At 56.1% G+C, this 15,574-nt stretch overlaps 1 protein-coding gene across 1 annotated transcript in view; it reads left to right on the top strand.

Moving 5' to 3' along the window:
* Positions 1–5,541, top strand: part of EIF2B3 (eukaryotic translation initiation factor 2B subunit gamma) — a 92,465-nt gene extending 86,924 nt beyond the window's left edge. The window contains exon 12 of the mRNA XM_042873322.1: positions 5,326–5,541. Coding sequence (XP_042729256.1) covers positions 5,326–5,378 — 53 coding nt within the window. The 3' untranslated portion in view covers positions 5,379–5,541. The remainder of the gene's footprint in view (positions 1–5,325) is intronic.
* Positions 5,542–15,574: the final 10,033 nt, after the last annotated feature.

Genomic DNA, 15,574 nt, shown 5'->3' with positions numbered 1-15,574 from the left:
TTCTAGGTGATCCCAACAAGCCTGCTTTCCAAGCTGTATAAAAACTGTTTGTGAGTTCTGGTCTTCGTGGTGGCATAAAACTCCTCTAGAATAACCCATCAGTGATGTTTTGTCCTTCCCTCTGCTGCTGGCGACTGTCACACTGTCACTTGAGCACTGTGTCATTCCCAGCCAGGGAAGTTCAGGCTTCCTGCTTAAACAGGTTAAGGGAACTGCTGTATTCACAGCGTGTTGATTGTGATGTCTACCCATAAGGCAGCAGTTTGTAACCGTGTAGAAATATTTATACATGCTCCATGCAGAGAAAATAACCTCTTGTGCTCTGCTAGAGCTCAGCCACATAAAAGAGTCAGGAAGGACACCCCAATGGATGCCTGAGAGAGGAAGGGAACCTCTGCTTGTGACCAGCACAGTGGGCAGCAGTCTTCAGGCAGATGTGGCACTGCTGCCATCCTAGTGGGAAGTGTGGACGGAGGCCTTCAGATTGACAATTCTGAGATCCCTAGTGCTTGCTGTGAGGGAGTGATGCCCCTGTGGGAGCACATCCAGCAGTGTAACCCAGTCTCCTTCTTCAGTGATGGTTAGGACACAGTGCTGGGGCTGTGGGTGTGTCCCTGTCCCCAAGGAGCTCACTGTTGTGCACATTTCTAGTCCTTAGTCTCACTTTTCTCTGACGAATGCATCTCCTAACACCCTGAGCAATCACATTCCCATACCTCAAGCCACTTTTCCCAGTTCCTTCATCCCACCCTGTCCATCTGCTCAAAGCCGTGGTAAACTCTTCTTTCTTCAAACACTGAATTCATTGTTGCCTTTACTTTACATCCCAAAATGTAACCGTTTCTCTGGGTGGATATGAGGGAGAAGGGGTTAATACCTGATCTAGTGCAAGATGGCCCTGCCCGTGGCCAGGGATTGGACTGGATGATCTTTGAAGGTCCCTTCCAGCCCAAACCATTCTGTGTACAATACTGGTGAGAGAAGCCTCAGCTGCCCCACGCGAGCACAGGCACTGCACATGGGTGTTTGCTGGGAGTGGTGTTCAAGGGTGGGATCTCCAAGAGCGGATCTCCATCTGTTCTCTGCCTGGAGCCTGGGTTGGGCTCCCAGCTGCTCACCAGAGCTGATGTGCCTGAAGCTCTCACCAGTCCCATTCCCAGTGCCCTGGGCAGAGTTGCACATCCCTCCCTGGGATGCTTACAGGGAGCATCACTCCAGAGCCCCTCAAGCACAGCTGTGTGCTTCAGTGTGAGGCTCATGTGACACTCGCAATCTGTGGGACACTGCTGGCCTTTGGGGCCACAGTACAGTCACCCCAATCACCAGCGGTCATGTAAGTATGTGGCGTAGCTGGGAAGAGAGCAGGCCTTGACTGGAAAGCCCCAGTGCTCCATAAACACAAACAAATCAGCCTCCATCACCTGCTTCCCTTCTTTATCTCTCCATGTAATTTAAAACACCCTCCAGCCTCCCAGAGTCAAGCTTCAGCTGCTTCCCATCCCCTTAAGCCCCTTTAGTTCCTCTCCCCCCACCAACCTGGCTGCCTTTCCAGGGCCAACCATCGCTGCAGAGACAAGTTGCTCCTCTCTCCCACTCTCTGATCCTTTCTGTCCTGGGTGAATGTGGTAGGAGCCACCCACGGTGTGTTTTCGTGCATGCGTTTCTGCAGGCACCCCTCCCCCTGCCCGGTTTTTAAGTTAAACTATCTCTTGCTTTAAAGAGAGCAAATACACAGCAGTGGCTTTCATCACTGCTGTATAATAGAGCAGTAATTCTGTGCCAGGGACTGTTTTCTATTTTATTTTAAAGGGTTTATAAAACAGTGTATGTAATTGAGTGAGTAAACTGAACGTTTTCTGGAGCCCCTGAGGGCTGGAACTTCGTGGTGGTCCTGGGCCTAGGCCCTAACCTTTTTTTTTCTTCCTTTTTTTTTTTTTTCCCCTGCCTTTCCCCTCCCTCCCCTCCTCCTTTACAACCCAGCGTTGCCACCAGCAGCAGCAGCAGCAGCAATCTGTCTGGGGCTAATTGAGCAAACAGCAAGGAGATGCTTTCACATGGCTTTTAAAGGAATGCTCCGGCATCCCCTTTCTGTAAGCAGCTTCGCAGGAACCTGCCAGGAAGGCTGTGCCGTGCAGGGAGGGCAGCGTTGGGCTGCAGCCCCCGTCCCGATGGTGGGGTTTGTGCTGGGCTCTGCAGTCATTTCCGCCCCTTTGTTTATTTGCATTACAATTTGTTTTTAGCCAAGCACCAAAGGCTCTGCTGCTCCCCAGCTCTCCTCGTGTTGTGCGTATGTTTTTAAGGGGCTCAGCATACAGTATGTGTAAACACACGTCTTCCTAAGCAGGAATGCATCTATAACGAGTGACAGGTTTTTGATTTACGCTCAGTAGAATCTCCGTGGACGCTGGGTTCAAGCACCCAGGCTGACTTGGGGCTGGGCTGCGTCAGCAAGTTGAATCAAAGTGCTAATCAGGAGGTTGAATGTGTTGATCAGCTCTGGATTTGCTTAGCACCAGATGCTCCCAATCTGAGAAGATCTAGTTGAACATGATTTAAGGTTGCAGAGTCCAACTTGAAGGCTTTCTGAAAGTCCTTTCTCTAATCCCTCTTCTTTCTCTGCGGGCTGAATGCATCTGTAACCCTGCCAGTGTCAGATAAAAGGCAGCCTGGTAAGAAATCCCTAATGGGGAGCTGGGGAAGGAGAAGGGAGCTGAACAGTGGAGCATGGGAGGTACTTCTGCCTCCTCCTCCCTGAGTTTCAGGCAGAGTTTCTGCACGAACTGAGCTTGCTGATACCAGCCAGAGCCACTGGCAACTGGCAGCCAGGGCTGATAATGAAACGCTATCCACAGCTCTGCTCCTTGGCACCCACGGTGGAGTCTGAATTCCCTTTCCTCTGTAAGCAGGGCTTTGGGAAGGGAAGAGGGAAGCAGGGTGAATCCTTATCTGCCTATCACATCCCCCTGGGGTGCGGAATCAGGCTTTGTTTCTAGCAAAACCATTCCCTTTATCACTTAGAAACTTTCTCGTGGATTTGAGGCAGGCACATTCATGTGTTTCCTTTTAGCCCGTGCAAGGAGAAATGAGTTTGGTGGTAGCAGTGATACGCTGCATGTGCCAGAATCTGGGCCATGTGGATCAGGAAAGGGCAGGATATAGGAGATCAGGGAACACGTGCTGCATCAGCTCAGTAAGCTTGCTGCTGCCTCAGTTTCCCCACCTGTAAAATCGGAATGCTCTTATTCACCCGCTTTTGAAAAGCATCTTGAGTTAATCAGATGGAAAATGCAAGATACCAGAAGAAGGCTATAAGCATGTTGGTGCAGAATACAGATAGTTGGTACCACCTCTGCAACAAAGTATGCGACGGGGCCCATCCCAGATCTGCACGTTCAGTGCAGGATGCTGTCTGAAATGAAGCAGAAAGTTCCTTATTAAAAGGTATTGCTACAGATAACTCATATATTGAACCATAAATTGACATGGTTCTTCTTGAGCTTAGGTGAAGGCATGTTTAATCTGCAGAGGCATAACGTAATTACTCTCGCTGGATGCTAGCCAGAGTCTTATTCACATCACAGAAATCAACATGATAGGTAGTCTGCTTGGAGGAGGTTCAGGAATGGAGTCACAGAAGTTGCTACAGGGCCTGTTTGAGATATATTGGGAAAGTTGTTGGGGGTGAGGAATGTTACAGCAAGAAGTGCTGCAGGTTGGATTTGAGGTACCTTGGCAGAGCTGTGTGGGGTCCAGGACGGGAGGAGAGAGGAGCTGAGGGCTGGACTTGGGGCTATTGGCAGAGCTGTGCTGGGGAGATTGTGTGGTGCTACCTACATCACGCCTGTGCCTGGCATGCGTTCAGACAGTCCCTCATTTTCCCGAGCTGCATCCACCTCTGTTCATCGTGCCCAGTGCTGGAGCCCAGGCTTCAACTTCCAGCTCCAGTTTTGAGACCCAGAACGTTTCCATGAGGCTCCAGGATTAATTATCAGTTGTCACTAAATGCCCCGAGCACAGGAATAAATTACTCAATCTGATGCTGAAAGTAAGAAGCATCTTTTTGTTCTTATTTTGTTGTTATTTTCACGAAGGATCTCTGGAAGGCAGTCTTGTGGCTAACCCAACTCTGTCCTGCAAGCAGAGCAGACAGCAGGATCCGCATGGTGCTGGGGTCAGGGCCATAGCAGGAAGTTATCTCGCTGCAGTCCATATAACTCCTTGAAGTTTGCAGAGCAGTTTTTAATCAAACCACTTCTGGAGTGACGGTTTGCATGGCGCAAAGATAATGTCTTGAGTTCTAAACCACGGGAAGCATCATGTTAGCTCGGCCAGTTTGGGAACTGCCAGTAATTGCTTTATGCAGCCGAGGGCAGGGTAGCTGTTGTTTTGCAGCACTCTTGCAAAATCTGCTCCCCTGAGGGGAGGCATTTTAGGTGGGTAAATAAAACACAACTGGTTATTTCCTTCATCCTTGGCCATCTACCCCCACTACTGTGCAAGGTGTTGGAGACAACACGGTGTGCCTGAGCACCTTGCAGGCCCCGATGATTCACCCCAGGCACCCTGGATACCAGAGCCAATTGTTATTCTGAGTGTACAGAAGTGGAAAAGGGGGATGGAGAGCCTTGGGGCACGGTTCAAAGCACCTGAACTTCACTTGAATGGGTGTCCAACTTGCAGGGAGTGGTTCAGATTCACCAACTCTGGCCATACCCCGAGGACACCCACTTGGAGCACACAGGCATTGTGTCACGCTCTGAGGCCACATGCTTGGGTTTTTAGGCTTTTCAGTTTTGTGTTTTTATTATTTTGGCTCTAGATGGCTTATTTGCAGTCTTTCCCTGACAGGCTGCTTTTGCATTTTAAACGGAAGGCTCTTTTAGTACAGTGCATGAACAGTGCTGGGGCAGGGACTGGCACGTTAATGTGTCCGCCAAGGCTGGGAATAGGCAGAGGAGTGACCTTGTAGCTCTGTGTAGCTCCACGCTGGATGTGGATGGTTCTTTGCATGGGCCTAGAGGTACACCTGTCAGCAGCAGCTGTGACTTCCGTCGGGCCACTGTTGTTTGGTAGTGACACATACATGTGAAAACTCTCATTAGAGAAACCTCCTAATGTTTAGTCAGTTGTTTAGGCTTTTGCCATGTGTGTGGGATGCTGTCTGAGAGATGCTGGAGACCAAAAAAGGGCAGAATCTGCGCTCAAGTTCCCTAGAATCTGCTTTTCTCATTTATTTTAAAGATGCAGATTTAAAAAATGCAAGGTCTGAAACACTGCTGCAAAACTCAATTCCTCTTCTTTTCCTCCCTCTCTCTCTCTTTTCAGCCAAACATGTTAATGAAGTCATTGTGGGCACTGAACAGCTGATGGAGATATAACCCAAGTAGGTTTTAAAGATGATTTTATGGAAGCCAGCAGCAGAACCAGATGTTCAGCATCGTAAGATCATCCGCGCAGATCAGTACTGGCATGGTTTACCCTGTCACTGCCCCTTTCCTGTTCAGCTTTGTATTTATGTCTTAATAAAGAAGTATTTACAGAGCCGTGTGTCCGCCAGCCCTTCCCCCCTCATTGGGATGCACGGGGTTTGTGCCGGCTGATATCGCTCCCTGCCCCGGCGAACGCACTGTACTTTTCCAGCAGAAGGGGAGCTGGGACCACACAGACTGTGCCTACTCGAAAGAATGACTTTGCCGACCCCGCTGCGACACAGGCCGAGCCCCGGATACCGGGAGAAACCACTCGGGATGCCGCCTGCACGTCCTCAATGCGGCAGGTGGGCAGCAAAGCACAGTGTGGGCTGCTCTGCGTAGCCCTTCGCCAGCCTTCTTCCCTCTTCTTGCAATGCTGCCCCATAGCACAAAGGCATTGAAGCTGCAGCCCTGCTCCACTGCGATGCAGCTGAGGAGGTCGGCACCCGTTTGCTCCAGGGCTGAGTGAGGTCCGTTACTTGGAAATGCTGCCCAAAAGCAATGCGAAGGGGCTGGAGGGAAAGTAGGGCATAAGCAGTGGGACCGTCTGTTTTGTTTGATGGTTCCTTTGCCGTTCCCAGCCCCGGACAGGAGGTCCGTCCCCGTGTCCAGGCTGTATGTATGTGAGATGGGTCGAGAGCGCTAATGTGAAACGCACAGCCTTGTGGTCAGGGGTTGTGCCAGGATTGTAAAGCACCTGGAGGGGATTGAAACACAAGCTGTTCTTTAACATTTGTAAATTGGACACAAGTTCCTACCTAAAAGCTGTTTATTGGAATCTGGTAGGATTCAACGGGGACATTTATCTGAGCCTGGCAGTTTGGCATCCAGAGGTGCTTACAGCAACTGGCTGGAATGAGATTTCATTAACTGCAGTGATAAATTTTAAATGTGTGCTTCATGGGCACCAGCATCCCCTGAGAAAAATTACAGTTTCTTAGCTAATTTGACAGAAGAGGGATTATAATCCAGACATTCCCAGCATTTCATAAACAAAAACCGAACTCTGAAGGGCTGGATGGGAATAGAAAGTATTCTATTTTCTGGTTTCTAAGATCCATCTTAACTTCTGAAATGTCCGTGTCCTCTTCTTTAGCAGCTAGAGCTTTACCTCCTTGTGTCTTAATTACAAGGTAACGTCTCACTCGAATCCTTTTGTCTAGGTAATTTAAACAGAGGGTGGGGGGCTCATTACTGTGTCGGTTAGAATTTAGCATTAATTTAGTGTTCCCTGACACTTGAAAACCTGGCCGGGATTTGAGGCATTTTCTTTTCCTTTTTGCCTTTTACGACCTGCAGGTGTTTGGTGTGAGATAAAAGTAGATCCCAAAGTGAGATTTCGCAGCACAAATTATCAAAGTGAAGATTCACTCTTGATGTAGTCTACGTGTGTGGCAGTAATTACGAAAAATAATTCGGGATAATAGGGCCTTCAGGAATCCCAAGATGGGCACCAGGTTAACCCTTCCTCATCTCACCTGGTCTCCGGGCTGCTGCCATCGTCAGATGAGCAGAGGATGGGTTGGATATTTGGAACAGTTCCTTCTTAGAAAGAGCAGTGATGCAGTGGCACAGGCTGCGCAGGGAGGTGGTGGGGTCACCGTCCCTGGAGGTGTTCAAGAACCGTGGGGATGTGGCACTGAGGGACGTGGGCAGCGGGTGTGGTGGGGTGGGATTGGACTGGGTGATCTTCAAGGGCTTTTCCAACCTTAAGGATTGTGTGCTATAGGAGTGCGTGCAGACTGAGTGAGAAATGCTACAGTCTTCAGGAGAAATGGAGAGGTGACCTCAGAAATGCATTTCTGTTCCCAGGCTGTTTGGGGAGCAGCTTTGGTCCCAAGTCATGCAGGCATTCATGGAGATCTGACTTGCGCTGCTGCTCTCCAGCTTTGAGAGCAGTTTGTGCCCTTGCTTCGCTCGGTCGGGTCCCAGCAGGTGAGCCCTGCAGCCCATGCCATCACATAGGTATGAGAACCAGGGCAGTGCTCGGTGGGCACTGATTCTGAAAAGATGGAGCTTCCCAGCTTGGTAGGTGGCGGTGCTTTGTGGACAGGCCTGAAGCCTCCTGGCAGATGTGCGGCTGGGTGGATATGAGAAGGTTGCGCATTGAGGGCTGATGGCTGGCTCCAGTCCCTGCCCGTCCTCTGCTGCTGGGACATTTCTGCCTGGGGGAGCTGGCACGTGCTGATTTCGGCACAGCTGTGCTGAGTCTTGCTTGGGTCAGCGTGGCCGGCTTGGTGGTTTGTCCTGCCTGGTTCATCGACCTCCCTGGAAGATCTACAAGGGAAGGTGGTGGCCTCTCCTGTTTGTCCTGCTGCGGGTTGCTGCCAGCCTAGCCCCAGCCCTTGTGGATTTATCCCCTCCTTCTCGCTAACTTTGGGTGTCAAGGGCTTGGAAGTTTGGAGGGGAGTCCAGGAGGTCCAGCATGTCTGCCCCAGAGCCGCACAGCATCTGAGGTTCTCTGGGACCCAGCAGAGTGACTGCTTTAGGGCAGCATCCATTTTCACTCCGTGCCCCAGGAGCCAAGGTCCACAGACACACCGTGCTGCCCAGACGGGCCGGCAGACGAGAACTTCCTTCCAGGCCCAATAGACAGACATTTTATATACGATAAAATGCATGTGTATATAAATATGGAAGGCGAGAGCTTGAGAGAGCTGGGGTCTAAATAAACTTGTATGTTTAAGGCTTTTAAAATGCTAATGTTGAATTTCAGGAGAGGGGGAAAAGCAAAGGGGTTCCTGGACCAAACACCGAGACAGCTGATGAGCTTGGATCAGTGCCTTTATAATTCAAGGAAAATGGGATAGTTTGGGAAGGAAAAAGGGATTTTCTTGTTTTTGTTTTTAGTGGAAAATAAAAGAAGCTGCCTTCTTATTTGCCTCCCTCCCCCACCACCAGAGCAGCGAGAGACTGGTGTTGTATGCATAAGCTATTCCTTTGTGCAACATCTAAATGGTTAATTGTGTTTGAGGAAGATGTACGGGCGAATGGAGGGACCACCCAGCAAGAGACAGACAAGAAAGAGCGATCTCTGAAATGTTTAACCAGAGAGAGAGCAAAGTTGTTTAAAAATATTTAATTTACAACATTCCACACTGCTGATTATAAATTGGCCGTCCAAAAACACTGCTGCGTGCGAGGAGGGATCCAGGCAGCATGAAACAAATTCTTGTGATTGTTTTTCCTATCTTCCTCCGTCATTTGGTTGGGGGGTTTAACCCTGCGGCGGGGCAGGGGGGCTGGTGGCAGAGACCACGGCCAGCACCGTCCCCAGGGCTGGCAGCTGGGAGTGGGGTGCAGCTCCTGGGGAGCTGGAGAGGATGAGGAGAAAGGAGCGAGTGGTGATGTTGGGATGGGGATGGGGTGGCTGGTGGTGGTGCGATGGGCATGTTTGGGATGGCCAGCTGGTGGAACGCAGCCATCTGCCTTGCAAAGACCCCAGCAGCTCGTTGCGTCGGTTTCGCTCCGACTCCAGGATCCCCAAAAATGGTTCCCTGCTGTATTATCAGGCAGAGAAAGCTGGAAAGCCTGGCAATGGCTGGGGAGAGCGAATGGGCTGATGGTGGCTGGGTTGTGTTGTCCGTGGGATGTCCTCCATGCTGCAGTGCTGCCCACAGAGCGTGGGACAGCTTGGTGGCCGTGTCGCTCAGCCATTGCCAGTGGCAATGGGACGGAGCCAGGGCCGGGGCCCTTGCAGGGTCATTGAGCAACAGCAGCGTCTCCTCCCTGCTCTGGCCCTTCTGCAGATGACGTTTGGTGCCGGGTGCCTGCAAGAAGGGATCCTGCTGCCTCTGCTCCGCAGCCAGCAGCAAGGCAGTCTCACTGCTGCTGCTGCAGGCTGCCCCAGCATAAATGAGGCAGCAGGGTTGTTAGGTGGGTTTGGCCGCTAGCCCCCGTGGCGAGCTCGGCTCTTGGTGGCTGAACCACTGCAGGCCCTGCCAGCCCCAACCAGTGCCGGGAGCGAGAGTGCACACAAAAGCGCCTGTGTCCTCCTGCCAGCAGCTGGCCCCATTAAACCATGCCTGCTTCCCATGCAGTGGGGCGCTGGCCCTGGGACCCCAACCCATCCTTCTCTGCTCTCTCAGCGTCTTCCGTCGCTGCATCAGGATGGGACCGAGCAGCCACAGCAGAGCATCCCCACAGCGGGACCCTCCTGCGGCCCAGCCCGAGCAGTGGGGCCGGTGTCACATCCACTTAGAGGGCTCTGAAAATCCCTCGACCTGACACCTTGTTAAATACCCACCAGGGGTCACAGTTCCTGGGTTTCTTTTTACTGCTTTTCCTTCGCCCTGCTGCGACGTTTCGGTTGGCAGGAACTCCCCTGCGCTATTAGGTATCTTTCGGGGAACAAGAAACCTAGATCACTTACAAATTAATTTGGAGTTAAACCTACAGAAAATGAGAAACATGCTGCTTTGCAGGAGAGAGCTCTTGGCCGGTGATCAAGAAAAATACATCCAACCCGCCTGGTTCGATGCGTTCGAGGTGGCCAGGGAAGGGGCTGTGCTCTCAAGGTACCCTCAGCCGTGTTCGGGCACGCGTTAATGGGGCCGTGGCCTTTCCTCCCAGTTAAAACCATAGCAAACAAATGGGAGAACCTGCTCCCTTCCTCCTGGGGGGCTCTGGAAGCCAGCGCTGGGGTCCAACTGGCTCATACCTGAGGACAGTGCCCAGCCATGGGGCCAGTCAGCACCTCACCCCAGTGCTTCCCACACTGGGCAGCACCCTAAATGGGGGGACCCCTCGCCCCATGGCGGCTCATCGGGGTCTACCTTGGGGACCTCATGGTGGGTTGGGGCAGAGGGAGCAGCCCCCATGCTGGCTCCCAGAGGGTGGCATTGTGTCTGCGGCACAAGCGGCTATGCTGGGAGGGGGCCGAGGGGAGGCTGGGGCGGGCGGAAGAGCAGTGATAAGATAAAAGGTCCGCGTTCCCATGCCGAGGGGCCGGGGGGGCGCGGGGCGAGCGCCGAGGCCACCCAGGTTTCAAGCGCTCGGCCTCGGCGCCTGACCCCAGCACATTCAGAGAGCACTTCCTAAATTTGTCTCCTGTGTTCCTGACTCACAAGCAATTTCCTCACCCATAAAACGGCGTCGGCATGAAAGGACCGGCCGGGACACCAATTACTTGTCACCGTTTTACCACCCCGCTGCTCACCACTGTTTGTGGTGCCTGGCCAGGGTCTGCCTCCCTGCACCCCAGTTTGCCCTGTACACCATGGGATGCTTGGGGTCCCGCAGGGAGCAGGAAAGTACAGCAGGGTACAGGGATGCCCTGTGCCCCAGGAAGAGGCGTCCCTTGTCACAGCGCTCCCGGGTGTCCCGAAGGAATTTCCCAGGATGGGAGCGGAGGAGAAGGTGCTGTGGGCCCTTGGAGGGGCTGAGCACGACCAGGACCCCCAGGACCCGCATCCCAGAGCACTGTGCCTGATTGTCCCCAGTGTCCCCAGCGGCCACCCTGCCCTCACCCCGTGGCCGTGAGCTGAGGCTTTGCCCAGGGCCCAGCCAGCGCTACCAGCGGCCACCACGCCACATCAGCCGCTAAACGGGTTTTATGGTGGGATTTAGGGACTTTTCTGCCGGGTAATTGATTTGCCCAGGCAGTAAAAGATCAAGGCCGGTGCTCAGGCGGTGGCTCCCAGCTTCTGCCCGCCGTGTGGGCCCGGCCAAGCCTGCAGGCCCCGACATGGCGGCACGGTGTGGGGCGCGGGGCCGGTCCCTCCCAGAGCCCCCCTGTGGCCCCCCTGCACCCCCTCCCAACCCCACCACCAAACAGCCCCCAAAGGAGACAAAAGGGGCTGTTTGGGGACCTGCCACCTGCTAGTCCCCATCCTACAATACCGCAGTAAAGAGGCACCAAACAAAGGCCTTAAAATCCTAAAGGGGCCCATTCATTAGGGTGACAAAGGGGGAAAGAACTACATTATCATAATTAATCCCGGTGCTGGCGGTGGGTGGCAGGGCCCTCTGTCTTCCAAGGTGGTGTGGGGACGGCCGGTGTCACCACATCCACACGCTATTGTGCCTCGTGGCCTGGCGGGGCTTAGGGGGTTCTTAAGCTCTGTAAACACCATGGGACCCCCACGGGGTTACGGTGCTCCCTCTGTCCCCTCCCCAGTCAGGGCTGCCTGCCTGCATGCTGTGCTCCCCAAAAACACAGGGGCTGAGAGGGGTATGGCTGTGTCACACTGGTGCTGCCCCGGGACAGCCAGGTACTGGAGAAGGGGGCTGGGATCCTGCTGGCTCTGACGCCGTCACCACATCCTGTGGCATCACCCCAGGGCTTTCCCTGGATTCAGGGATGGGGCTCCATCCCTTCCCCACTGGCACCACTGCCCTGTTTGAATGTCCCTGTCAGCCTCTGGCCTGGGGACCCCCTCCATCCCAGAGATCTCCCAGCTGCCAGGGAGCTGCTGGAAAACTGAGGCACAGTGCAGCACGCAGGGGTGCCTGGAGGGCGGGGGGCTGTGGATGCTGCCCCTCTCATCCTGCCCTCCTACAGCATCCCTTTGGGTCACACCATTCCTCTGGGCACACGGCACCCCTGGGGGACACAGCACCCCTGGGGACACCTCCTCCCAGCCCTCACTGCTGCACAGGACACCCCAACACCTCCTTCATCCCACCATGGCCCCTGGGAGCCTGCATTGAGCAGGGGCCCACAGCCGGGCGGGCTGAGCTGGCTTTGCAGAGCACCATCTGGTTTCCAACTAACAAACGCCCGGCTCTGGCTCCCAGCAGAGGAGTTGCTGCTGTGGCTGTTTACAGCTCTGAGGTTCTGGCATGGCCCCACTAAGTCCCCTCTGCTTTGCCCCAGGCTCCATGTCCCTGTCCCTTCCCTACATCCCTCTCCCCAGGCTCCTTGGAGCCGCACCTTCAGGGCTGCCTGCTGGGGTGTCCTTGGGATTCCCCAATCCCATTTGCACCATAGAGTGGAACAGCCATATGGAGACACCCCCTCTCCGGATGTCCCCGCTCCCATCCCTGCTCAGCCTCCCACTGCATCCCAGTGTCTCACTGGGGCATGGCTCCAGGGTGTCCCCAGTGTGGGGACGGAGCCCTGGGCCCCCGCCTCACACCCAGGGCTGGGCTCCCGCAGCCATCCGTGCTGCAGAGCCTCAGCGCAGGGTGGGGGCTGTGCGGAGCCATTTGCCTTTAATTGAATTTATTTGTTACAACCCCAAACAATGTAAAGCAGGCTTCTCCCAGGCTCCAGCTGCCTGGCTGCCCATTAAAATACCATCTAGAACAGCAAATCCCCCCTCCCGCCTTGATATAAAACAGCCGGTCAGCACGAAGCGGCAGGCGCAGCCTCCCCATGCGTGAGCCTCTCCCCCGAGGCCGGTGGCCCATGGGGCTCAGGACACAGCCCACGTCCCCTCCGGGTGGCTCTGGAGGACACAGGGGTGACGCAGAGCTCGCGGCACTGAGCAGACCCAGAGCTGCCAGAGACCATTGCTGCGGCGTCAGGGCACGGTCCTGCCTGCAGGCATTTTCCAGTTGGGTTCCATCCCTGTATGGGGTTTGAGATGCTCTAAGAGGACCCAGGCCACAATGCTCAGATCCATGCCACTGTACCGTTCAGCTTTGGCACCCCGGTGCTGCCGTGGGCGAGCCTGGATGGGGCTGAGGATGCCATCACCGATGGGCTCAGTGGCCATCCCGAGGGTTTGCCAACCACATCTGTGCCATGCATCAGTATGGTCCCAGGTAGAAACAACCAGTGACAAATAGGTGATGGAGAACGGGGATCAAAGGACACCGTGGTGCCACACCAAACAGTGGAACTCTGTTTTACTTTCTAAAAAGAAGCAGCTGCCCAGCAGTAGTACCGGTCCACCGAGGAATAGGAATGGTGGAGCTGTTAATAGCAATCAGGCACAAGAAGTGCTGAATAGCTGTTTCCCTTCTGTATTTGGGGGACCGCCAGATGCTACAGGCCTATCGCAGGACGTGGGAGAAACCCTTTCTGTGCTCCTGGTGCCCAGCACAGCTCTGTGGCTGTGGTAGGGTTGCCCCAGAACCTGGAGTTAGGGTTTTCCGGAGTTGCTGGGGTTTCCCCCTATTTTGGGCCACTAAAGGGATGCCTGGAGGAGCCCAGATGTTGGGAATGCCGCAGCCCTTATGGGATGATGTTCTATGTGGGTTTGCCCCCAGCAGCTCTGCAGGTTCCCAGTGAGAGCAACACTCCAACAGAGACCCCGGGAGGGTGCAAAATGAGCAGAGATCCCGTAAAGCTGGTGCAAATCCCTATTGCCCCACAAATCACTGCTGGCATTTACCCTTCCCCCCTGCCCCCTGATAGGGGGCGATCTGCCCTGCTTCCAGCCCAGGGCTGTTGAGGTCGGATGTGCATAGCTGGGGATGGGGCAATGCTCTTGGGCAACCCCAAAAAGCAGAGTACCCCCTGTCCCCCATGGCGGAGCACCCAGCCCTTGGGGGGGGGGGGTGGGAGCGGGAATGCCCACTCCTTGGGGTGCACATGAAGGGCACGCAGCCCCTCGGAGGTGGGCAGTGCATATGGGGGGCCCCCCTGCACCCTTTCTTGGGGAGAGGTTATGAGAAGATGCACGGCCCCATAGGCGGCTATGGGGGAGAGACTGGAAGGCAGCTACTTGGGGGATAAGCAGCCCCTGGAGAGAATGCTCATCCCTTGAGGCACCCGTGGGGGCTGCCAATACCCCCTACGGGGTGTGCGTTACCCATCCTTGCAGGGGGCACCTCTGGGGGCCGTGCCAATCCTTGGAGGCGGCAGCTATAGGGCGACGCCGTCAGGTTCGCTATTAGGACGCCCATCCCGCGGGGCACCCGTGCGGAGGCCGCCTACCCTTGGCGGGGGGCAGCCGCGGGCTACGTACGCCTCCTTAGAGGCGGCTGCCGTAGGGCGATGCCGTGGGGCCGGCTGTGGGGATGCCCACCCCGCGCCGCTCCGCTCGCCCCCCCTCCCCGCGGCGGGGCCGGGCGGTGCGTTGCGGTGATGGGGGGGGAGTGCGATGGGGGGGAAGGGGGGGGAGAACCCGGCGGGGGGGTTCCGCCGTGTGTGGCCGCCGGCGGCGGGCGCTGCCGTTGCTTAGCAGCGGCGATGGGCGCTGCCGCGGCGGCGGCGGCCAATGGGAGCGGCGGCGGCGGCGCGGCCCCGGCGCCCCCCGCCCCCGCCCTCCCCTTTAGAGGCGCGGCGGGCGGCCGCCGGCCCAGAGCCCTCCGCACCGGCACCGCCGCTCCGCCGCACACCCGCGCCCTCCGCGCCCATGGGGGCCGACGCCGCCTCGCTCGGCCCCACATAACGGGGCTGCGCGCCCCGCACAGCCGCCCCGCCATGCCGGCCGAGCCCCCCCGCTCCGCTCCTCCGCGAGCCGCCGCCGCCGCCCTCCGCAAAGCGCTGCCCGAGGTAAGCGGCGAGCATCGCCCGCTCCGCCCCGCACCGCGCCGTGCGGATCCCCCCGCTGAGCGCCGCCGCTCCCCGCAGGGCCGCGGGGCCCCGCTGTGGCTGCGGGCCCGCTTCCAGGCGCTGCTCTTCGCGCTGGGCTGCCGGATCCAGCGGCACTGCGGGAAGGTGCTGTTCGTGGGGCTGCTGCTGTTCGGGGCGCTGGCCGTGGGGCTGCGGGTGGCCTCCGTCGAGACGGACATCGAGCACCTCTGGGTGGAAGGTAAGCTGTCTTGCGGGGCGGAGTGTGGGGCTGAGCCCGCGTGGGATCCGCGCACGTGTGCCGGGAGCTGAGCGCGCTCCCACGCGTGTTTGTCTGTTTGCTTTCTCGGTTGGTTGGTTTTATTTTTTCTTTCGCTGTTTTCCCCTCTTTCTCGCGGAGCATCTCCACGTCCCGCCGTCGGGTACGAGGTGCGGAGCGCTGCGGGAGGCTCAGCCCGGAACACATCCCCGCTCCCATCCCTTTGTGCCCCCCGCGGCGCCCGGCCCGCTCCCGTCCCACCGGGGGGGCCCCGCGGGCGCAGCGCCGGGGCAGATGTTGCCGAGCGGAGGGTGTCAGCCATCTTAGCGCGGAGCTGCCTCCTCCCCCACGCCCCGCTCCCTGTGTGGTCCTCGGCTCCTCTTGGATTCGGTTCAACAATAGAAGCAACTTTGCTCTCCCACCCCCTTTTTTTTTTTT

The sequence above is a fragment of the Lagopus leucura genome, unplaced genomic scaffold (assembly GCF_019238085.1).
Source record: "Lagopus leucura isolate 7727_CA_CO unplaced genomic scaffold, USGS_WTPT01 Super-Scaffold_100009, whole genome shotgun sequence".
NCBI classification, from domain to species: Eukaryota; Metazoa; Chordata; class Aves; order Galliformes; family Phasianidae; genus Lagopus; species Lagopus leucura.
This window is presented reverse-complemented; position numbering and strand designations above follow the sequence as displayed.